At 38.1% G+C, this 26,045-nt stretch overlaps 1 protein-coding gene across 5 annotated transcripts in view; it reads right to left on the reverse strand.

Annotated features, from left to right (window-relative positions):
* PCSK5 (proprotein convertase subtilisin/kexin type 5) overlaps nt 1-26,045 on the reverse strand; it is a 264,454-nt gene that overhangs the window by 54,445 nt on the left and 183,964 nt on the right. For 4 of the 5 annotated variants that reach the window (XM_052701373.1, XM_052701376.1, XM_052701375.1 and 1 more), the window contains exons 14-21: nt 24,480-24,623; nt 22,604-22,706; nt 21,868-22,061; nt 19,853-19,937; nt 17,139-17,236; nt 16,483-16,612; nt 14,944-15,059; nt 644-746 (exon numbers count right to left, since the gene is read on the reverse strand). In XM_052701373.1, coding sequence (XP_052557333.1) covers nt 644-746; nt 14,944-15,059; nt 16,483-16,612; nt 17,139-17,236; nt 19,853-19,937; nt 21,868-22,061; nt 22,604-22,706; nt 24,480-24,623 — 973 coding nt within the window. Of the gene's footprint in view, nt 1-643; nt 747-8,048; nt 13,502-14,943; nt 15,060-16,482; nt 16,613-17,138; nt 17,237-19,852; nt 19,938-21,867; nt 22,062-22,603; nt 22,707-24,479; nt 24,624-26,045 lie in introns of those variants that run through there. The other variant, XM_052701377.1, reaches the window with a different exon arrangement.

The following is a 26,045-nucleotide window of genomic DNA, read 5'->3' on the forward strand; positions in this document are numbered from 1 at the left end:
TTGCACTGCATATTGTAGCATTGTTGAGGACAATTTTCCTGTGCCTTACAGGGCCAGATTCTGATTTCCTACTAATTCAATATCAGCTGACTGTAGCGCAAGGGAGCCAGAGTCACTGATGTGAGGTCAGAGCTATTGACAGAAAATGAGAATGAAAACAGGAGGCTCCTGTTCTTCAGGAAAAGCTTTGCTCTAGATCTACTCACTCCTCATGAGAAGTTATACAAGTAAGCACCAGGGACATATGTTTGAGTGCTACGAGCATCTCCTAGATTTATTGATTGATAGCTTCAATGCCCATATTTCACTCCTTGTTCCAATCCGGTAGGTATGCAAAACTGCAGATCCCCCAGACTTTTGCTGGTTAGCTTGTCATTCTTATGATTACCACAGCTACAATTTTGAATGGATGGCAATTAAAAGAAGACTGTTTCATGTTAAAATAACATTACTTTTTTTTTTTTTTTGTCAGTGGGAATAATCTGGTTCAACAAGGAACGCCTTGTGTAGCCAGCTGTCTTGTTTACATAATACTTGTCTTATCAGCTTCTAGGCTTGGTTGTTTACCACGATCATCATGCTTTTTCTGCAGGCCAGTGCTGATGTGAGCTCTTTGTGTTGCATGCTGTTAGGTGACACATACCTTGTTCTAGGGCAGCTGATGCAGTCATCCACCTCAGGTCCAGTGCACTTCTGACAGGATGCTTCACACAACTGACATTCCTGAGAATCATCAAGATATTCGTCTGGTGGAAAAAGAGATTGTTTATTTCAAACCCATATCTTTCATTTTAAAAGAAAGCAAAATAACAAACTACCAATCCATGCTGGTAAACTTCATGACTAAAAGAAATTAGATCCCCTTCGAATTACTGAAATGAGCGAATTTCCCTTCAGTATCAGAAAAACCAATATTATTTGTTTTATGTGTTTTACCCTTATTTATTTGTTGGTTTGGTTTGTTCCTTTTTTTTTTTTTTTTTTTTTTTTTTTTTTGGGAAGGGGGGGGAGTGAGGTTGGTTTTACTTTTATTTTTATTTTCCATATCAACCTGACAGAGAGTGATTCTTCAGGTTGACACTATTACTTTAGCACCAATAACAGTGCTACATAGGAGCATTCATTACCTAATTTTCATTTGTGTAGCTCCAATGTGCTCCTGATTGTGAGTTGAGACATAAACAGTGTATTCTCATGCATGTGAGGTATGTTATATGTGGAGAAAGACTTGAATATACTACATTAGTCAGACATGCTGGTGCTACCCAATCTCTAGCTATAGCACCTTTGTTTCCCTCTCATACCACTGTTCCAATACTCAGCTCCGAAAGACCAAGGCTCTTCTTCAAATTGAAAATTTGGTGCCCAAGTGCACACCTGGGCTCGAGGAAAATAAACAAACAAACAAACAAATAAATACAGTATGAATGGTTGCCTAAAAACTGAGATTTAGATAAAAACCACTTCAGGAACATGAATACCATGATATTACTTAGAGAGTTGAGGTGAAAAGTCTGTCTTTTATTTAGTGTATATTCTTTGAAGAATTATTACTAACTAGTAAGCTATACTTTCCATAAATCTCACAGTAGAGATATTCATTTCTTTCAACCCAAGCCATTCTATGATTCTATGGTTTGGTAATTGACACGAATACTAGATCTGCATATAACATAATGTGGGGACTGAAAATGGGTTTATCAAGAAGCTTAAAAAAACCACAAGATTGGGTGTTTTATGTCAGTCTCTTGTAGGAAAATTTATTCTAATTGAGCCTGTATGTTGGGTAGAACTGGTTGTCCCTGCATTCTTAAATAATGGAAAAGGTTGTACAGAGTCCTGTATAATACATAAATCTTGCAATTTCTGTGTCTACTTTAATATTGAGAAATTCTTCACTTGCACTTGGAAACACAGATTTGCTATAAACTATGAGTTGTAGGAGTCAAAATACAAATCAAATACAAATGTTCCTTGTTTTGAAAAACAAGAGCACTATCTGAGCAAATATTGCTGGATAAAACAACATAGGAAAGAAATAATTTATAACAAACTGTTGGCTATTCTCTCTGTCCCTTGCCTTTTCTACTTCATGTTAATCTGCATTAACAAAATTTATAATAGTTGATATCCCTGATACCAGATTTAAGCTGGGATAGTAATCATCATGCTTATGAAGACAGGAATGGTATAATTATGAAAGAAAATCATGCCAAAAACTGCAACAAAATGCGCCAAAGCTGACATACCCAAACTGTAGATACAGATGTAATTTTGATTTTGTAAAGGTTTATACATCTTCCTGGAGAAATGAATGAGGCAAAAAAATGAGCCAAAAGCCAGTGATAGATAATGTACAACAAGAATATGGTGTTCCATAGAAGCTGGTCTGAGAAGTTTGGAGGTGGGAGCAAATGAACAGGCTTTTGAGGTGACATAAACAAGTCCCTGTATTTTTCACATGTAAATGTGAGCATCAGACAAACATAGAACCTATATTATTTCTGCTGCTAATAGAAGCCGCCCACACTGCAAATTTGGTTACTCCTGTCAGAAGAGTAATAATACAACATGTTAGAAAGACACTGACAGTGAGAGGGGTCTTGTGCTACCACAGCATGCAGGCTGCAGCCTGCTGCCTAGTAGATCTTCAGGTCTCCGACAGCTTTCCTTGGCGAAGGTCTCTTGACGCTTTGTGATTTGTATTTAGAATCCCATGATCTCAAGCATCTTCATGAGATTTTAAAATATAATATGATGCTTATTGCAACAGAAAGATAATCGAATTCTTCAGATATTTTCTTACAAGCTTTTTGCTAGACAGTGCACAAACATGAAAAAATGTAGTATCTGCAAAATATTCCTCTTGCATGTCTGGTGGCTCAGTGCTTGATACTACTGACTTTATGTAGCTAGGAAATCTCTCTGTGCAATGCTTTTAAGTAATTTCTCATTCCATATTGTTTTCTGATTCATGCTGGAAAGGCATCTTGTTTCTTCAGTCTTGACTGCCTTCACTTCATTTGCCCTTGCTGCCCTTATATTTATCTGTGGGACCTGAGACACTAATTCACACACCTTGACTATGCCTTGTTCAGCACTGGCTATATCCCTCCCATATGGTAAAAGCACGCTGAGTTTTAAAAGGCTTCTGCTATTTATTTATTTCTTCTTTCACTGGAAGTTCTGTAATTCATTTTATCTGCCCTGGAATAGTGCCAGGAAGATAATTTCTCTGCTGAATTAATTTTTTTTTATTGAAGCATTTCAAAGCATGTGATTATAAGAATGTGCATCACACGTTGCTTACACATTAGATACTCTGAACGGCAATTCACATCTAGAACAGCATGTCTGCCACTGAATGCTAAAATAATATTTTAATAAATGTGTTTTTATATAATGTATCTGTATAAATATATATTTTAATAAATACATTTTAAATAATATATTTTTAAAAATATATAATTATTCAAGGTGTTAAGACAGAAGGGCAACCTTGGAGAAGAATTTTCAACCACTCCACAGGGCAGTTTAACTGCCAGATTTCATTACAGATCTTGCTAGATAATACCACTTAATGAAGTCTTGTCACTTATTTTTCTTTCTTTCTTCTGTATTATTTCTTTTTTATCCCTCCAATGTATGCATTGGAGAAATACCACTGGCAAAGCATCCCATCTGTGCCTTAATTCAAGCAATAGTATTCAGCTACTTAACATCTTCCTAGATTTAGTTTTCATTTGTTTGTCAGTTCCTTGTCACATTGTTTAAAAATATTTATCACCTTTTTTAAAAGAAGGAAACTGAAAGTATTACAGGAATAAAATTACGTTAACAGAAACAATGCCTCAAAACTGGAAGACTTCTGTGTAGAATTTCATGTATCTGTAGTTATAATTGTCAGTTTATTGGAATGATGACAGATTTTAGGCTGTGCCTTAACAGCATACTTACATGAAATTCCTGTCAGGTGGTACAGTGCATTTTAAAATGAGGTAAAAATGATTATCTCCCATTCTGGAGGCACAAACACTGAATTGCAGCAAAGCTCATCAAGTTAGGTTAAGAATGTAGTAGCAAACCAGAACCTGTCTCTTCTGAGTCCCAGATTAAAGCAAAGTCACTATTTCCAGGCAGTCGCTACTTCTTTGCTTCAGTACACAGCTCTTGTCTAGTCATTATTTCCCTCTCACTTTCCAAAATCTACCATTTGTTGGCAACACATGGAGAATAATTGGGTGAGGGTGTGAATATCCTTGCTGCATGTTAATCACCGTTCTTAAATAGAAAATTGCTGTATTGTCAGTGACCTTTCTTTATGATGAACTCATAAGCAACCCTGTTTTGTCCTTTTCTTGGTTACTTATATGGAGATCTGTACAAATATTTTGTTACTGGGCTTTTGTATGCAGTCTTAAGGGTTAAAAATGTCCCACAGAGCAAATAAAGATATACTGATTTGCATTAATTTTGACAAATTGGTAGGGAGAAGCTAGAGAATTCAGTCATTAGAAAAGTTTTGCTCTTCCTGTGTTTACCTTGACACTTTTTATTTTGGCTGGCAGATACGACCAATTTCTTGAGTTTTGTTAAAGAAAAGTTTATGCATTAAACTTAATACCATGAGGGACTAAAACTGAACCGTTCGCATGAAGCCATTAAAATCCATCTGGAGGATTCCTCTTAGAGTTACCCCTCACCTTCCAAACCCTTAACACTGGATAGGTTACTGCTACCTGAAAGAAATCTGAACTTCATCTTGAAAGTGTTATACCAGAGATCCTGTGACATTTAATTTCCTCTCCAGATTTTCATTAGTCCTACAAAGCTTGAGCCTCATTTCCAGTTCTGATACTTTGGACTTCAGCTTTCAGCCTCCTGCTACTTAGTATTCTCCAATCATTTTTCACAATGACCACATTTCCATCTTCTTGTCTGAGTGAGCAGAAAGGACAAGAGAGAGATCTTTTAGGAACAGAACTTTTGGGTGACATGATCTGAGGCACTGAGAGGGGTTTGGAAGCCTTCAATAAGGATGCACATGGAGGTGGGGATGCTGGCTGTTCATCCATTGCTGCCCCTTGCTGCCAAGGGATGAGGCAGGATCCTGGAAAGGGTTCAGGAATCTCTTCCCTGAACAGTGTGTGGAGCTGAGTGTGATATCATGGTTTTCATATGAAAGGCCTTTTTGTTTTCTGATTAGCTGATATCACAGAGAGCCTCAGGTTAGCTTTAATCATGATAGGCAGGAGTGAAGCAACTGGCATTATCAACTATCCTATCTTGCATAGCTCTCTCTTTTTCCCAGCTGAATAAAAATATTTTAATCGGCCAAAGCTGCCTCTTTGACTGACACAAAGGGATTTATTCCTTCTTTTTGTGTGCATCAGTTTGTGCCTGTGCATGTGTGTATTTCTTACCTCATTTCTATGTATTATACAATGGTTGTTAGAAGCCCATTGGAGAGCCAAAGCTGTCAGGTGTACTAAGAAGGCCTAAGTACGCACCAGAAGAATATTTTCTGTATTTTAAAAACCAGCTCTAAATGCCTGTTGGTGCTAGTAATAATGTGGATGCCTGGACATGAAAGCTGACAAGGGTTTCTCCCTTGACTTGTGTAAGCATAAACATGGGAGCCTGGCACGGTTTTCTGCTACTCACCTGCGACGTGGAATTTGACAACCCCTTGAAAAAATGGGAAGGGAATGAGTTACAAAATCATAGAAGACAGACTCACAGAATAGCTTTGTTTAGAAGGGACCTTAAGATTATCCCGTCCCAACCCCCTGCCATGTGCAGGGCTGCCACCCACCAGCTCAGGCTGCCCATGGCCCCATCCAGCCAGGCTTTGAACGCCTCCAGGGATGGGGCAGCCACAGCTTTTCTGGCAGCCTGTGCCAGTGCCTCACTGCCCTGAGTGAAAATTTCCCTCCTAACCCCTAACTTAAATTTCCCCTCTTTTAGTTTAAAGCCATTCCTTCCTTGTCTTATCACTATCAGAATGTGTAAATAATCGGTCCCTCCCCTGCTTGTAAGCTCCCTTCAAGTACTAGAAGAGGGGAATTTTTTTTACTAAGGGAGCAGTGATGTTCTGGAATAGGTTGCCCAGAAAGGCTGTGAATGCCCCATCTCTGGAGGTGTTTAAGGCCAGTTTGGATGGTGCTCTGTGCAATCTGAAATAGTACTTGATCTAGCAGCTGGCAACCATACCTCTGGCAGGAGGGTTGAAATGTAATGATTCTTTTGGTCCTTTCCAGCCCAAGCCAATTTATGATTCTACAGTTCTGTGTCTGGAAGGCTGCAGTGAGGTCTCCCTGGAGCATTCTGGGAATGGAGCAATCCCAGTCTGCATTGCCAATGCTTTGCTCTGTACCTTCTCATTTCTTCAAGGAGGGGAAATGCTAGGTCTTGCTATCTAAACTACAAAATGACATTGGTAAAATCCTGTTTATCCTCTCCATTTCCGGACATTCGTAACTGCAGATTTCTCTGCCTGATCTTGTCAAGTTTTCTGTTTTATTTTTTTATTTGTCTGTTTGGTTGGGGTTTTTTTGGTTTTTTTTTTTTTTTTTTTTGGTGAAGCTCAGTAGCTGGGAAATTCTAGGAGGGCAGTGGAATGGTGACACTTGAATGTTACTGGAATTTATTGCATATTGCTGATTGCGCTGTGTCCAGTAAACCAGATAATGTTCCATGAAATATGCAAAAGAAAGGTAGAAGCTGATTGCCTTCCTTGAATAACAGTGGTGTAAGCATATCATGCTCCAGAGGCAGCAATTGCAGCATGTCTATCTCTTACGTTAGGCAGTGTGCAATATGCAATTCATATAAGCAAAGCCCTTTCTGTCCATAGGATTTCTGCAGAGATACATAAGGCTGTGGTAAGACGAGCAGCATCTCTCAGAACAGTATTTCATTGGTGGCATCTGTCTCACACTTAGTGATGCCTGCTATAATTTGTATGGAAGATCCTAAATTTAATCAGTGCAGATCTCCTAAAATAACCTGGCAGATTTTAGTAGGCAAACTGCTGCCCTAACAAGATATAACAACATAGGGTCAGATTACTGATCAAATGTAGTATGTTTGACATGTAGAGATGAATATATTAAAACTTAAAAGATATTAGTCAAAAAGATAAAGTTTATTTTCTTCAAAATAAAGAGCAGATGAAATTAAGTCATTTTAATGAAAGATATAAAGGACTGAGTTTTATTCTTATCTCTAAGACTTCAAGCAATTCAGTAACCTTACATTGGTGATCTCTCCCTGCTTACGGTCTCTCCAAACACTTCAGGAATAGCCAAGACAAGACAACTACTTTGGATGATTTCTCAAGCAAACATGATTCAGAACATTCCCTGAGTATGCTGAAATGGGCAAACAATGCATCCCCTCTGATTTGGGTACTGCTGGAGAAAGGCTTTGCAGCACTATTTGGCCATAGGAGCTCTCCGAGTCCCTGGGAACTGAATGTGTTCAGAAGGCTGAGCTGGAGGCAAGCCAACAAGACTAGTACCTTTGTGCCTTTGGTATAGCCTTCCTCCTTGAGTAAGAAAAGGGCCTTTATTTTCTTAACGAATATTTTGAACTTGTAGCAATGCACACAATTGGCACAATCATTGGTGCTGAGAGCAGTGTAATGCGCGGGAACTTGGAGACCCACAGGTTAGTGTGCACACAACCACCAGGAGCAGGGAAGAGGGCATGGACAATTCTAGATGGAGGAAGTGTGAGTTACTATCTCAACTGTAACTAACTCACACTCGTCAAGCTTCAGTGAGCATTCCCTGCTTTTACAGAGTTTGCAGGATGGTGCTGTTAATTCTTCTTGGTTAAGAAAATATTCCCATTCTGTCAATGCTCAGGTTTCTCCACCCTGGGCTGATTGACAGAATGGGTACTTTATCAGCTTATTTCATAACGCCACAAAGCAAAGATAATAGAATCGCAGAATGGCCTGGGTTGAAAAGGAACCTTAAAGATCATCTATTTTCAACCCCCCTGCCATGGGCAGGGTTGCCAACCACTAGATCAGGCTGCCCAGAGCCACATCCAGCCTGGCCTTGAATGCCTCCAGGGATGGGGCATAAAGATGTCTACAGTGCTTTGTGATCAGATGGCATTTGTGCTTTGGAAAGTCATATTGCTGTCTCAGAGGACCTTCAACAAATCCATCCCTAGACACTGAGAAACAGAGATAAATAAAGCACTATATAACGGGCATTCTTCTAAGCTGTGCCTTGCCCATCTTTGGCAACAAATATGCAAGTGACTCAGAAAATAAGATGTAACAAAAAGCAGCCTTTGGTGTGGCACTGACAGGCTGCATTTGTTGCTTCCTGGAAATATCATGACTGATTGTAATGCATGATCAGATAATCAGTTTAATCAAAGCTGGAATCTCCCATAACGATTTAAGACAATAAAAAACTCTGCCAAGTGAATAACTTTCCCTCTCTTAAACAACTTGCTCATCAAAATTCTTTCTCAACCTTCTGTTTTTAAATATTGAAACCGCAGATTCTGAAAAATTTCATGCAAGTTCTTGCTGGGGTGTTTCTTTCTGATGCAAATTTGACTAGGACATTTATTTGTATGTTGGAAAACTTTTTTAATACTCGCTTAAAATATTTTGCACAAACATTTAATAACAGAACTTTTCTTGATTTGTTCTTTACCAATGACATGACAATGGCATATGCAATATAAATATAAGGCATGGCAATGGATCAAAGACAATTTACTGTTCTGTGAATTGCACTACAGATTGAAAACACTGAGTTATACAAGCTGTCACTTAAATGTCTTTACAGGAATCTTGAATTTATAACAGGTCTTGTTACAGTCATCCAATCCATTAAAAAGAAGTCTTTAAAAGTAGCACATAGTTACCTAAAGTGGACACTGATACAGGTAATAGTCAGGTTGTTTGTGGTGTGGCTGCTAAAAGGATTAACTTGTTCATCACTGGCTGCAAGATCTATTTAGTCATTACAGCTATAGTATCTCTTCATACAGATTTACTCAAAGGATCATAGTGTAATAACTCTTAAAATGTCTCAAGGTGGAACAAACAGCAGCCTTGATATTGTACTACATATTCAATACGAGATGTTGCTCAGAATTTTTCAGGACATTGGAAACTTCCAGTCCAAATAGGAACAGTGATAATTTTTCAGGTCTCATAGGGAAGATTTTAGTACAATACTGTGTTTGCTGCATGGATGTAGCTGCAAAGCTTCCCAGAAAAAGACAGGATGTACCAGTGTGTGCAGGTAGGCAGAGAGTAAGCCAAGAGCAACAAGAGCTACTGGGCAGGAGTGTGTGGCTTCCACTGGTTTCCACTGACAGAATTTGGTGTGTCTCTAGTTTGCTGATCTCAGCCATATGCCACCTAGGGATATGGTTGAGGTGGATAGCAGCAGGTAGGTAGAAAAGCAGTAAGGCCTGATTACAGAAATGCATCCTCCACTTACAAAACTGTGCATTCACACAACAGGCTTCTGCAGATGGTATCATTGTCTGGGCACACTAACCTTCTTTCTGGTTACAAATAATGTTAGTTGAAGTAGGAAATTTTCTATGGTCCGCACTGTCACATTCTGAAGACTTATAGCAGGCATGTAGTCTAGCTGGCTGTTCAGTTTGCATTTAACTCAATGACTGCGTAAAGCTTCTCCTAAACAGATATGAAGAAGGATAGCTTACCATGGAAGTGATATGCCTTAACTAAGAGAGTGTCTGTAAAATTTTCTTTTTTTTTTTTTTTTTTTACTTACAAGCAAGGCAGTAACTGATGAACAGATTTGGACTGACATCAACCAGAGTCCTTCCATACAGGAAGAAAAGAAATCATTTTCTGCAAGTTCAGTAGCTTCTGGTCTTTCTAAAGTGCTCCGTATCTGTTTTGCATGCTGACAACAAGGTATAAAATACTGAATACTTCAAACAGCTTTGACACTTTATCAGAAAGGGGGGATCACAACCATTCTGCACTGGGAAACAAACTAGCATCCTTCAATTGCAATCCCTCTGCTAATAGAAGGACTAAATACAGTGCTGTCTGCTAATTCTGCTTATTATCGGGCCACCACTGTCAAGGCATCAGCAAGCAACAATCTTCAGAGAATTGGACAGCAGACAGCAGGAAGTCTTGGTTTTCAATCAAAAACTCCATTGTAAGCTTGCTTCTCCATGAGACTTTACAGCCCAACATTTACAGATGCACCCTCTAGGGCAAACTAGAGCCAGAGCTGTAATGAAATTATTATCCTTCACCCAAGGAAACCATAGATGAAACCATAGAAATCAGTATAATTGACAGAATTTCTCAAGCCAGTTAAAAAATGATGGTGGGGTGGGACCTGAAAGAAGCAGTTCTTTGTAGAGTATAGGTGTAAGGATTAGGCTAACCTTTTTCCATGGTGTGGCTTAATGAAACTATTGCTGAGCATGTGCTGTCCTATACACTTACTTGAAGAACTGACAGGAAAACTGGGGACTGATGACCTAACTCCTCATTTTGAAACACAGTTGGTGACAATGAAACATTTGAGGCTGAAAGCCGACGACTGAAAAGCGTTTTTTTTCTTCCAGGAACTTCTTTACACAGCTTCAGTGAACAAGCTTTAAGCTTCATCTGAATATACAAGCTGTGTGAATGAGTTGCCACTTTGGCCTCCGTTCAGGCTGGGGACTAAGTGGGAAATGAATGAAAGCATCAACTAATGCCAGTGGAAGCTCTGATCCTGCAATCACCACAGCTGAGTGTATATGTGGTCTTCTCCATTTAATGGGAATGAGAAACAGCCTGCTGTTTTTAAGTGGCTGTCCAGGATTGTGACCTGAGGTGTACTGAATATGAGCACCAGCACGTGAACAGTACTGCACTGTGCAAATGTCCAGGAACGACTGAAAAACCACCAACCCCTTCTTCAACTGTCTAAGTAAAAATGTATTTATGCATGCAACTTTTTCGTTAAGCTTGCAAGAGAAAAGCTCTCCTGGGTGGAAGAAAGCCAGCACCATTGCTCAACAGGGTGCAGACATAGCTGTACTGCTAGTACACAAAAGGTGTCCTCCACAGAAACCATTTCTGATTACATCAATTTCATTGTCAATTCCATCACTTAAATCCACACACACATACACACACACACACAAAGTTAAACATCTCTACCCTTCCAGTTTGTTTCAATGACTTGCATATAGAATCTATATCATAAAGCTACCTGTGCCCTTCAACAGAGATATTTTACATATAGATTATCAACATGTTTTTCCAGACCAAAGGAACAAGAAGTTAGGTTAATTTAATAGAAAAAATAAAATATGGAATAACATTGATTTTGGCCAGTATCAATTACAACATAACTACCCTATTTTACAAATAACAACTGAACATTTTACACATGTACAGTATTTTTTCACTAAAAATGAATTTGGATTAACAACGTGTCAGGTTTTTTTTTTTTGTTTTTGTTTTTTTTTTTTTTAAAGAAAACAAAGATATTAAGTTTTTCTCTATAATAGTGTTAGAGGCATTTGTAAGTACCCAAACAAACTCTTTACAATCTATTACATAATTAAATCTCAATTATGAATATATATTTATATAATATATATATAATATTAACTTAAACTTTGAAAGCATTATGTTCTAGTTAAAATTGTTATATTGAGAAATGAGGCAGAAACAGACTAGTAGTTAAACTAGCACAAATTAAATTCTCATAACTTTTCATGTTTAGCAAGAAATCTGTAATGGGCACCAGAGGAGCTTCACAGGCCTCGTCTACAGAACCAGACATGGGTTGTAATATCTATCTGCTCTCTAGCAAAGTGGGCATAGGTCATATTATTAATTCATTTGCAAAATTTCAACGATAATTTTTGTATTTAAAAAGGAGGTTCTCTTTGTTTTCTAACATTTACATGCTTAAACACCTGCAATACATTTTCTGCTTGTGTGTCCTAGAGCAATAACAGAGTGACTTTGCACGTTTTAAGAATTTTTCCCACAAAACTTCTTTGTAGTTCAGTTTACTGTTTTCTGCTAAAATTAATGGTTTCCAAACAGCATGCTAGGTGAAACTGATGAATATATATCAAACAACTGTGTACCTGGGTATAGAGACAAGACAGAGACCTGCCTCTCTCACCACTCCAGGGTGGTTTTGCAGTGAGGTAACTTCATAGGCCTCAACAGCATTGTTCCTGCTGAAACTTGTATTAGGAGCAGTTAAAAGCAGATTCAGGCCCATCAAGACAAGATTGTTATATCAAGAAAACAGTTGATTTATTGCCCTATATGTTAATACTCCTGGAGATGTATTTGGCACAGTGTTACAAGCTCAATTATAAATCCAGTCCTGTAAACACATTCTGTCACATACAGTCACACTGGCATTTCTGTATGGGCACTATAAAATATCCCCACATACTTGCATGATAATATCCCCTTTTTGGTGAACGTTACAAGACAACAATAATTTATGAATACTCCTTACATGTTAGCAACTTTTCAATTTCCACGTATACATTACTCTTGCTTATGCAAACCAAGAGTAGTATCTTCTAAACTTGTTCACAACAGGAACAATGTTTTTGTGTTTTTTTTTTTTTAATTTTTTTCAGTTTATTTGAAATAGCTTTTACAATTTAAAAAAATAAAATAAAAATCCTAGCGTATCTGTTAATAAGCTAGCTGTCTAAAAATGAGATCTATATGACAAAAAAAAAAACACTTTGGGCAAAACATATATACACACTGCATGTGATACAAAAAAACAGCACACAGCAGAGGAAGTAGGAAAGAATTGTGTGCAGAAATGATCATTTTTCTTTTTTAAATACTGGTACAAAAAGGACAGAACTTGGTCCTGCAGATGACAATGTTTCTGATTCCCTTAGGGACTCATTTCCTGAAGTTCCCCATCAATTCACAAAAAAGACTAATGCAAACTTTTTTGTATTGTTTAGTTTTAATCCATGTAAACGTGTGTGTATTCTTGAAACACTCTTTGAATATCCTGAGGGGGAAACAAACAGGAAAAAAAGGGAAAGATAAAGACCTTCAAAAAACAGAAATAATCCTAAAGTTGACAGGAAATCAAATCATGAATTAAACGTTAATTTTGGCATCAAATGCTTTGGTCACACAATACTGACTCTGTGATTCTGGATGCTCAGCTCTAAACACCCAGTTATGAAAGGTAGGCGTGTTGTAGGTTTTCCATCTAAGTTCCAACAAACAGTTCACCATCTCCCCAGACAAACAGGGGGGAGAGAGAGAGAGGTGGCTTTTTTTTTTTTCCTTTTCAATAATACGTGTTAATCTATAAGTCTACAGGAGCAGGAGGACTCTGGGAGGTGTGAGTTCACCCCTTGTGCGTACATGTTCTGCAACACAGTTGCTGGAGCACTTTCCGCTGGCAGAGATTGTTCTTTTTCACCAGCATACAGAATCCTCCCTCGGCCCAGGACTCTTCCGTGGCTTCCGGAGGGCAGCAGCAAGAGAAGAAGGGGAAGTTGAAGGTTTGGAGAGCATGGTTTTTACCATGGAGGGAGGTTTAATTGGTCAGATAGGTAGATTTGGTTGAAGAGACCATTCAGGAGCAGGTAGCAAGTAGGAAATTTGGTCCATCAGAAGGAATTTCAGTCAACAGCATTTTATTTTTCAGGAAGAGATTTTGTGTGGTCCGACAGGGAATGATTGGTATCCATTTGTGAAAAAGAAAAAAAGATTAGAAAGAGAATAATTAGAAAACAGTGATACTTACAGCAAAGGAATTTGTTCTTGATTTTCATGAATCAAAAGAATAAAATAGACAAACCATGAAAAAGGAATAAACATTCTCAACAGATATTCAAATCCTACATAGTAACACATACCCAGTGTTTGACTGTCAGGTGGTGGAATGAGAGCCTCCACACTCGGTAACTTAACAGAGGAAAGACTTCTGTCCCTTCCTTGGCTAACCTACACTGTTGAGGGAACATGCCATGCAGTAGGATCCCATTGCATGCCACTGCAATTGCCTCATGGCCCATGTGCTGCTCTGCAACTGCGCTCTCAAAAACAGGGCAGATGAGACAGAGGAGAAGTGTCCTCAGTTCTGGGCAACTGCATGTATACCTAGATGAAGCTGCGTGTGGACAACTAATCAGCCCTACCATAATGAAGACCAAACTGATGTATACATATAGGCATGTAAGATTGTATTTTATAGTGGGAATCTTTCATACTGCTTAATCCAGGGCTTTATTTCAGTATGATCTTCCTCTTGGACAGCAATTCTTGAGCTGTTATCTACAAGTAATTAACATAGTAACATTTTCATAGAAGAGTAACATTATCTCAAAGTCTTTGTAATTGAGATTCGTGAAAGGAATGAATATTAGTGAATAATTAAGCCAATCATATGCAATATGAATGATATCTTTGTTGACTCAGAGTACCTGGAGGAAGTTTAAATCTCCATAACAAATTGAGTGCCCTCTATTCTTTTCTTTCCTCATTACCTTCTCACAGAATTCAAGTAATACTGCAATTACTGAACATCTTTTTTACTTACCAGCATTTCCACAGTTTAAAGTGGTGAAACACATACACGCAATTCTAGTGACAATACACTAGGGTCCTCTTATAAAAATCTTTTCAAAGCAATGGTTTTTGAAAAACAGGTAAGGAAGCAAAAGTAGGATGCTGCAGGTAGGGGGGAAACTATTTTAGGAAAATTCAGTTGTATATGTGACTAATTCCATTAATACACTACTTGTGTCGTTTTCTCCTTTTCATAAATCTGAAAAAGGTACGAAGTAATGTAGCCCTAAAATAGAGAATATAACAAAAGAAAAGAAACCAAACCAAACTAATACATGTAAGAAAAACTGCCAGAAGGGGTAAAAAAGATCTCTTCAGGAAACTGCACTCACCATCCTTGCAGACTGTTCCCACTACGCAGACACCAGAGTCTAGGTTATAACCACTTGGGCAGATGGTACAGTTTCTGTCTCCTTGACCACTGCAATCCAAACAGCTGGCATCACATCTGAAAGACAGTGGTTGGGTTTGGCCTTATGGCCTCACTAAATGCGAGAGCACCCAGGAGAAACCTTCTGAATTGTAAAGGGCTTGTTTGCTGTTTCCAGAGGTATCAGCTCCTCTAGCAATGACAATAATTTAAACCGTAACCTCCCCTACAACTCAGTCCTGCTTTTTTTCCTCCGATCACTCTTTGCGAATATATTTTTTTAGTAAATAACTGCATATACATAGTTCTTTGGAACTACATAGAAGTAATAAACAAGTATTAAACAGACAGTGCATCCATGTGCCATTAAGGGATGGGCTCAAAGCCATGTGATGGAAAAGACTGACCTGTGCCTGGTGATTTCATCACCTTTCTGACTTCACTAGATTTCGATTGTATATTCATCTATTTTATTTTATTTCATTTCATTTATTCATTTATTCATTGAGTGGAAAACTGGAAAACCGTAACACATTGCAAGTTGGGGCTGTTCAGCCTGGAGAAGGCTCTGGGATGACCTGATATTGGCCTTTCAATATCTTAAGGAGAATTGTAACAATGAAGAAAACAGACTTTTGAGTAGTGCCTGCTGTGAAAGGATGAGGGAAAATAGTTTCAAGCTAAAAGAGGGGAGATTTAGATTGGATATAAGGAAAAAGTTTCTTTATTATAAGAGCGGTGAGGCACCTGTGCAGACTGCCCAGAGAAGTAGTGGATACTCCAGCCTTGAAGACATTCCAGGTCAGGCTGGATGGGGCTCTGAGCAATCTGACTGAGCTGTAGGTGCCCCTGTTCACTGTCAGTGAGTTGGATTAGATTACCTTCAGAGGTTCCTTCCAACTCAAATGACTCTTTGATTCTGTGATTCCCTTCCTGCCCTGAATTCAGCATGAGTCAATAATGAATTATTCCAATGGGCAAGTGGTATTTATTTAACAAAGGAAGGAATAAAAAAATACTTCCCTCCTTTGCTCAGCACAGTCTTTTTGAGGGCTCATTCACCCACTGGTACATGCAGATGAGCTATGCTGGACAGCAAATCTTGTAATATATCTATGCCGTGTTTCTGTCTGCAGCTGAAGAATTGAAATGGTCCTCATGAACAATAATTAACTTACTATTAAAAAGATTCCACTTTGCCTTTTTTTGATTTGTTATTGAGAAACAGATCCTCTGCCAGATGTGTATATTCTGCGTTTCTATGCTTACTTACAGGCTCTCACTACAGGCTCTTTAAAGTCAAAGACATACGTGCGGAAGAAAAACACTTTCAGAATTTCCATTTAATGTAATTCAAAATTCAAAAAAACACTTCTTACTTCATTTGTTTGGCATATTTCTTTTTTTTTTTTTTTCTCTTTTTATAAATATTATCTTTCTCAACGCAGTAATTCCTAACATACTGCTAATTATTAAAAACATATATTACCACAGATCATACCTTTTGCAGCTTTTGTATCCACTTTCAGTAGAGTGATCAAGGTAGTAACCAGTACTGCAGGATTGCACACACCTTCCATCCTCCATAAAATAGCCCTGTGTGCAGTTTATACATGCATCTACTCCACCACCTTAAAACAGAGAGAATATACACTCTATTATTGGCTAGTTCCCCCTACCTACTGCCTAACAAACACCATATCTGTAGCTGTAGCAAAATCTTACTGCCATTTTAGAGACAATATTTAGCCTTACTTACCTTCTTTCAAAGAGTAACATCAAATTATAAAGGTGTACATTTATAAGAAACCATATTGCATAGTTTCACTATCTTTTTTCTGAAAGAAATAGGTGTTGGTAGTTCTGCAAGTGCCACAGAATTTACAAATCGTTGTTACAATCCAGAAAGAAAATGGAAGGCATTGCAGGAAATTAGAAAGAGCATTATAACAGGAAAAAAAAAAAAAAGAGCATTCACACTTTCAATTATATTCTTATATTAGCTGACAGACTTTGGCCATACATATAATATGTTAGATAACTATCAAAAGAATTCAGAGATTACATGTCAGCAGTCACATTATGATACAGTAAAATAATATAAGAGCTAAAAATAGAGAGTAAAGGAAATAACGCAAATAAATGTCAGTGAGATACCTGCACACGTTGCACATGAACGGTGACATGGTTCACATTCCCTGCCATTATGGTATTTTCCATCTTCACAGCGGATAGCACATTTTGTGCCATGCAAACTATTATAAAAAGGAACAAAAGCACAGTGGTCAGGTAGATAACAGCAACAACATACAAGCTCATTCACAAATTAGTATTTCCCTTTAAAAAAACAGCAACTCGTAGATCAGGATTCACTGGCTTCCTTCGTAGGTCATATTTTACAAATGACAGCAAATGACTTCAAGAGGGAATTAAATACATTTTCATCTATAGTGAAAAACAGGAGCTGTTTACAAACTATTGTAAATACTAGCAAGTAGGAGAGGACAGAAAAAAATGAACAATGTCATTATCCTAAAAATTCAGGCATGTAAAATACAATTACCCATGAGGAATTTGGCACAGGGTCAACACCACTGCATTTAAAAAAATACACAGGACCTCATGCTTCGTGTGAAAGACCAGCAGCATTTGCTGATACTGCTCTACAGCACAGGTCAAGAGCAGACTGACAAGGAAGGAAGCTGCCACCCTTTTCTGACACAGCAGTTTTCTTTGAAATCTCCAATTCTGCATGGTGTGGGAGATTTGTCTAGATTACAGCTAAAGGTATTCTGCCCGCAGGCACTTTTGAGCAGGAGCGTAAGGTACTGACTAACAGAGGAAAAAGGAATAGCATAAAGAGACATCTCCATACCTATGCTCTAAGCAGCGTTCATGCTTTCATTTTTAAATGCTGAAGTAAGGCTTTTTTTTTTTTTTTTTTTTTTTTTTTTTTTTAAAGTTAGGACTTCTCTGCCATGCCTACCATCTTAAATAGAATCTCAGCTTTCACCTGACTGAACTCTTTCTCAAAAAATGCTCTTCAGCTACAGGGATTATCGCATAAAGCGAGAGCTAATGCTGTTTTGCAAACTGAAACCAACAAAGTTTTGCATGCTCAGCACCACTGGAAATTCTGAAGAGTAGATACGGTCCCAGGTTAGCAAAAAAAAAAAAAGAAAAATTCAACAGATGTGAGAGTACCTACTTTTGCTCAGCAACAACCTCAAAGTGCTTTATGAGTCAGGTAGCATTATCATGTTTTTACAAATGGGAGTATTAGTCATTTGCTTGAGTTTAGTTAATAGGCCAGTAGCAGGATCAGAACTTGGATACAGGCCTCCCGAGTCCCACCCAAACTCCTGTCTACTGATCTAACAAGACAAGAAAATGCATTTTCTTGACAAGAAAATGCGCTAATCTTTGGATCACTAGGGAATGCAAAATGCATGTCCTGGAGATGATACTGATTTCTGATTTGTCATATCCATGCAGATGATGTTCCTTGAAAACATTACCAAAAACCAGTCTCAGCTGGCTAATATTATCCAAGTAAATGTTAGATATAAGTGACTTTTTAGACATTTGTTTCTCCTTCTTTTTCTCACAGATTACACTTGTCTTTCTCCTGTGGTCAGGTTCATGCTCCTGAGAAATACAGGAAATGTGGACATAGCTGTGACAGAGACTGTGTCCTATAAGGTCACAAATATGCAGTCTTGGGTATTCTGACATACATGCCAACTGTTGGAACTTCTGAACTGCTACCCTGTTAAATTGATTTCACAGACACATAGAAAGCCATGCTGAGTATGTTAAAATTCTCCAAATCTCTAACTGGGATTGAAAATTTAATTACATTATAAAAGGAAAGCAGATACTCATATTTCACAGAAACTGTAAACAGACCACATTCAATCCTATGCTTTCCTTCTCATTAGATCACACTTCCTCTTCAAAGGGTCTCTTTTCTTGTTTTTTAATTATTTTTTTTTTTTTAAAGAAAATATGTATTTGTAATAAAAACTGTGCAGGCACTTGAAAAATAGAAATGCAGTATATTGATATGAAAAATCCTTTACAAAACGTGAGAATCTAGTTCTTCATGTTCTGTAAACAAACACCTTTAAGCTTTTACTGTCTGAAATAAAAAATTCCACTTAGACAAAAAGTAAAAGCTCAATGTCAAAACATTTGCAGAACACTGTACTCTGAAAGAAGAACCCCTACAGTTACTGAATACCAAGTTGATATTTTTTATGGCATGAAGCCAGCATACACTCCTTCACAGACTTTTTGACCTTAGCTGCTTATATCAAAAAGGTCATTCATTCATAAAGGAGCCTGGAATACATACTGATGCTTTGTGGGCCTTACCTATCAGTTTCAGGAATGATTAAGTCCTCCTATGAAATAAAAATATCCACTGCTGCTTAAAATAATGTGCACACTGTATCATAACAGAAAGGAGCCTGAGGTACTTGAGATAAGTGAATGACTGATGTATGAAGAAACACAATAAAGATAAGAAAATAGTTCCTAACTATCACAGGAATGAATCAGAGATTAATATGACTCATCAGCTCAACCTCTAAAATAATCCTTGATTGCCACACTGGAGGTCAAAGAAGTGCAGAAGTCAGTTTTCCACATAAGTTTGGCTTTCTCTATACCTGAAATGAAAGGTCTTTTAAAAGCCCTTTGTTGGCCAAACTGGCACAATAAAATACTATATTAAAACCTAAACATCAATGGAAAACATGAAACGGTGGCAATTCAAGGTTGAATAGCTATCTAGTATTCTTCACTGTACATCCAGTCTCATTAGCCTCTTTGGGTACTGCTTTTAGAGACAGCTGTCTTTTCCTTACCTTAGCCCATGTTTGCATTCTGTGCAGATTTGGAATTCAATGCATGTCTTACAGTTTTCACTGCATTTTCGGCAAACAATCTTATCTACAAAGAAAAAAAGAAAACAGCCCAGAAAACCTTGGTCAGTTATATTTTATAAGACTGTCTGGAGATATTATTACGTGTCTTACAGTTTTCTAGCTTGAAACCAGAAAGACAGACGAAAATGTCTAAATTCTGTCATTAGGTTTTTCCTTCAGCAGATCTATCCATAAACACTATCTTCATCATATTATATCTGAAGCCTCTGCAGAAATATCATGTTCTGAGGTTGTTCAAAAATCTTTGAAGTGCTTTATATTTAAACTATTTACACTGGCTTTTCATACAGCAGGTCAAGCACTAATGGCTGCCATATGTTCCAGGAATTATCCTGCAATTTACTTTTTACACCTTACATGCAAATAGTCTGTCCTATCTTACATGTATTGCTGTTCAAAGAAACAATTTCAATCTTAACAAAGATGAGACATAATTTACCTAACATCTGCCTTCTCATCTCATGAGCTCCCTACTTCAAGAGAAGTCTCTGAGATGTGGTGCCATGTAACTCTCTGAGAAGAAAAACCTTGTGGTCCCATTTTCGTAAATTTTCATTTACACATCATGGTTGGGTGGAAGGGAAATCCCTTCACTGTAGTTCTCATACAGTGGCAAATGGAAAAATTAGAGTAGTACCTGAATTTACTAATCCTCAAAAATGAACAGACAGCTTCATGGCACAGAGAGTAAAAGGTTAGGTAGATCACTCCGAAAGTAATGCCTCCTATTTATTTCCATGGAAACTACAACAGATACAAAGAGCAAATAACACTATTTGATAGAGAAAATTCTCAGCTACAAAATAGTATTTTTCAACACAGTCTCTACCATTAGCTGATTCATACAGATGAGCTCGTCGAGATACTCTTCATTTCATGGCATGGATGCTTGGCTATCCAGAACGTCGCCTGTCTTTCACATTGCTGTTGCCACTGCTGAAATGCACCACCCACCACCTCACTGTGCTCACATCTACTGTTCGGTTTCTATAAACATTCAGCAAGTATCGATAAATGTCAGTTGGTGTAACTTTTTCTGCATGGAGAAATTAAATTCTACCCTTTTGCTTCATTCTCAGTTCTGTGTCAGATGCCATTTTGTCAGACTGCCCCTCTATTGCCATCTGTCTCACAACAACAAAATGTAATGGAATATTGGTGGGAATGTTCAGACTACCAACATCTTCTGCCTCTGACATTGTGGGTCAACATAACAGAAAAGGAGGCATTACTTTCGGAGCAACCCTCGCTCAGGTCTTGCAGTTGAATCAAGCGCTTTGAGCACGTCTGTATTTTAAGCATGTGTCTAAAGCTAACTGAAGTCCATGTAGTTTAAGCATGTGTTTTAATATATGTCCATTTTTGTTACACAAAGTTGGAAATAAAGTGGGCAATCTCAGGAGGAAATGGAAGCCCTGCATCTCATGTGGCAGAGAGTTACTGCTCTTGAGTTATCATCACAGGTCAGAAACCTGCCTGAAACATTAACTGCAACCACCTTTTCCACCTGAGGAGCCTAATTTTCTCAGAGATCCAGTTCAGCAACCATGGTCAGTTTCTCAGCTGCCTCTTCCACAGCATTCTCACAGCATGGGAGACTGGGGAATTGGAATGCTTCGTGCCCACAATCTGGACTTTCCCTTCTGGAGCGGCAGTAACCTGCTCTGTCCTGCAGCTGACTGCGGACTACATTCATTCTGCTAGTTACTCCCATTCACAACCACAAATGAAATCCTGCCTCTAAGCATGATTTTTAAAATGAAGAAAGGTTAATTTCTGAGTAGATTCTTGATCACACTTAGCAACAATGTAATAAGAGGAGTAGGATAAGAGATAGATGCATTCAACATACTTTTCCTGCTTATCAGTATTCCATCAGCCTCCCCAGATCAAATTCTGTAGCCCAAAATAAAGAAACAGTAAGTAATACTAACTCTTATCCAGGTAAAACCCATCGGGGCAGGTGGTAATACAGCTATTGGTTACTTCATTCAGGTAGTAGCCAGATTTACAGGTCATGCACTGGTCACTATGGCCTCCAACACAGGTTTCACAATTGGGTGAGCATTTTTTACAGCGTTTCTTGTCTGCATTGTAGTGACCAGGTGGGCAGGTCGAAACACAGATCCTGCAGACAGCAGGGAAGAGAAGGCAGAGTCGTTAATGAAATAACCTGCCACCACATTCCTGGACCATGACTGCAAAGCAGAAGTATTTCTCAGCATTGCTGCTTTTGTAATGATCATGTGTTTTCTAATGATCATGTAACCCTCCACAGCATTGCATCAGGCTGTTTCTGCTTTTTTTTTTTTTCCTACAGCACATGCTATCTCACTGGCAAACACCTCGACAGACAGTCACACTGTACAATTTTTGACCATCTACATCTTTTCCTATCTTATTCAAATACAGTCACTGAAGTTGTAGTTGCTATCACAGTTACACACAAATAACCTCTCACAAAAAAAATGAGGAAATAATCAGGGAAGTGTGTTTGAGTGCTGTACTTGAACTTCTGAAACAGTTGGGTATTTTTTAACTCCTAAGAAAATTTGTCAAAATTCGAGGAAAATAAATAATCCATGACTGCAGCAAAGAGAAGAGAAAAGGAAGTTAAGATACACACTAAGGAATCTATGAAGCAAAGATTTTTTTAAATTTTGGTCTTACCGTGTGTTGTTCTTGGATTTGTAGTAGTAGTGAAGACAGTCAGTACAATGATCTGGTCCTGGCCCATCACACCCTACTTTACTGCATTCTGCATTGCATGGACCTGTATGAAAAGCAAAATACAGGAAAGGAATTAAAACTTCTCCTTTGGTACTTAGCACCCTTCAAAATATACTGTTTTAACACAGAATACAATTACTGTGTTTTTGTGTATTTGAGCTTATGTCCAAACTGTAATTTGACCACAGTGAAAGGAGAAATTTTTTAATATTTGAAGATCTTTGCAGACTCTGGCCTCAGTATGTGTTCATACTGATACATAATTTTTAACAGCCATGGCATCTTCTGTGTAATCTATCAGATACTATTTCTGAATCCAAGCAGCCTACTTTCTAAGGACTAACAAATCAATCTAAATTTTATCTAGAAACAGGCAAAGGCTTCTGAAATTCATAATATGAAATGATCAGCAATGCTGCTTATCACAAGCAGGCCAACATAATCAGCTATTCTAGTCAACAAAGGGGCAGGTGGTCCGAGTGGGTACCACAGCAGAAGTGATCCAACCCCCAGTGGCCAGACTCACCTCCCTCTGTGCTGCTATATGCTGCAAAAGCCTCGACTAACTTTTGCTTATTAGCAAGTCCTTCATCTCATCCAGAGTCATGTTTACATTTTCCAAACAGTTCCAAGCAGCTAGGGAATGAGAGAGCCATCATTTCCTGCCTTTATGTAGGGTACAAGTATATGTGTGAACTCTCAACTGTGTCAGGATCATTGCTCCATAGTAAATGAAACTTCTAAGCTTTCCAGGCACCTTTACATGGCTCTTAATATCAAGTAAACTTGAACGAAAGCAAGTTCATACAACAGAAGCTTAGTGACCTTTACAGCAGAGACAGCAGTGTTTTGTCATCTATCAAAACAAGGGGTTGAACAATTCTCCAGCAAAAATAGGGACTGCGTGTCTGACACACTATGACAGGAGAGTGTAATAACAAACTTCTGAATTGAACACTGTGCTGTTAGCTTGCAGGAGTTATGCTTAAGCTTCATCAGCACTGAACACCTGGTAAAGGTACTGACACTGTCAGAATACATGTAGGAATACTGCCAGCTTGACTTATTCTGCAGCACAAAAAATCTAACGCTTTTGAAGCCTAATGAAAACACTGAAAAACTTCTATGGGGATAAACAAGAAACAACGTACGTAGATGTAGAAAATAATATTCTTCACGTATATGTTTGTGCACACATATATTAAATATTTATGAAAAGTAGTGCATTCTATACAGAATGTTAACCATAGCTTAAAAATACGAAACTGTCTAAAAACTCATATGTTATGAAACAAATTGTTCTGAACTCCCACTACTTCCAAACCTAGAATATCCTTATGAAACTGTTTTTGCAAAGTCATTCTGTCAACACTGTGTTCTAGCTTCAGTACGTTGATTTTTCCACTTAAAAATATCATGAATCCTGCATAATTGTTATCAGTTTTGCCGCTGCACTTCTAACTAATCAGATGAAATATAAATACAACCTTACTGTTCTAGTCAGAGGAAATTAATGAAAAGCTCAGTTTATTAAACATATTTCTGTTTGGCTATTTTTGTTTTTGTTTCTGGAAACTTTCAGTACCGCCAAATTTCCAGGCACTGAAGGCCACAAATCCTACAGTGGCATCAGAGTCCTAGTCTTGAACTAATGCAAAAGATCTAGGAGACACAAAACATGGAAGAAAACAGATACTAAGTAAGCAAGCCAGAAGTCTTCACAATGTATGACCATATTTTGACAATACAAAGTCCAACATTTTATATATGCAGAGTCTTAGGGCAGTAAATGCACGGACTAAATTAATGTACACACCTGAATAATCTTCTGTTCCATAATCTTCTGTAGGATCTTCAACTGGACTGGAGCGTACTCTTTCCACTTTTGGAAAATCATTTCTTGGTGAATATGGCTGGATGGATGTTCCATATAGTACTAAGGACCACTCTTTCAATTTGCCTAAAAGTATTAAAAATCTAGTTTTATACATCATTTCATATTTTCTCTGTCTTAAAAAATATATCACTGTGAACAGGAACTCTAAGTAGGCATGAAAGACTTTGCTTAGTTTAATATTGAAAGTACAATCTGTGTTGCACTGTAAACTGAGAAAGCATAATTTTTTCAACCAGATTTTACACAGTATTTTTTGCACTCCCTCCTCTTGTAAGTCTAATTAAAGTCTGTACGGGGGAACTCCATATAAACCATAAACAAAAACCTTAGGCCATATAGTTATTTGGAAAACTTATACTGATATTCATCAAGGAGCTTTTACTATAGATTTTGCTTTTCCTCAGAAAATGAATCGTCCAGTTATTATTATATCTCTCAACTAACTAGCTGTATTCAGAATTCTGACTTCAGAACAGGGTTATATTTTGTCAATTATTACTCATGAGTACATTTCATAGCTTTATGGAATACATCTCAATGAAGAGGAAACAAACGCTTTTAAAGTGTCTATAGTAGAATATCAATGTGCCTTTCCTTCTTATTTTTTTTGGCCTAGTTATTTTACAGATACGTCACTTCACTGTCTGACCAATATTTTATGCTCTCAGTATCTAAGTGATAGAAGAAAATAAGTGTTTCTCAGCCTGAAGTATTGAAGTACTATTATGTAAGTTCTGTGTTGTGTTTTTTTTCAAGTCGTGAGTCCAAGCTGTCAAAATGTAAATATTCAAACTTCGCCTCCCTGTCCACACTCACCACTAAATTAATTCCACAAAAAGTGCAAAAGACTCAGGTCTAAAATAACATTTCAAGCAGTGACGGACAAAAAATTATATCCTGGCTTGAAAACATGGTAATTAGGTTTGGTCTTAACATAGCCTCTCGATTACATTTACCTATGTTGAAGCAGCAGGTTGTCAAATGTACAGTTCTTCTTTACATCTGTTCTGTTTACAGCTCTTCTTAATAGCCAGATCAGTTATCCTCTGGGCTTTTTATGCCCTGATCTGGAAGTCTGGGACGCTGCTCAGAATACGCCCCCAGCGATTCAGGTGCAGACAGTCAGAGAGCTCCTCCTCTGTCTGGACTGTGACAAGTCCATGGGACTGGATGGGCTGCACCCTCGGGTGCTGAGGGAGCTGGCAGGAGTGATTGCTGAGCCCCTCTCAGCCATCTGTCAGCATTTCTGGTTAACTGGTGAGGTCCCAGAGGATTGGAGGCTTGCTGATGTGACTCCCATCTTCAAGAAGGGCCATACGGAGGATCCGGGGAACTACAGGCCTGTTAGCCTGACCTCAGTACCAGGGAAGGTTATGGAGCAAATCATCTTGGGTGAGATTGCACAGCATGTACGCAGTGTCCAGGGGATCAGGCCCAGCCAGCATGGGTTCGTGAAAGGCAGGTGGTGCTTGACCAACCTCATCT

This window comes from Tympanuchus pallidicinctus, unplaced genomic scaffold, assembly GCF_026119805.1.
Source record: "Tympanuchus pallidicinctus isolate F22 unplaced genomic scaffold, pur_lepc_1.0 scaffold4, whole genome shotgun sequence".
Classification (NCBI taxonomy): domain Eukaryota; kingdom Metazoa; phylum Chordata; class Aves; order Galliformes; family Phasianidae; genus Tympanuchus; species Tympanuchus pallidicinctus.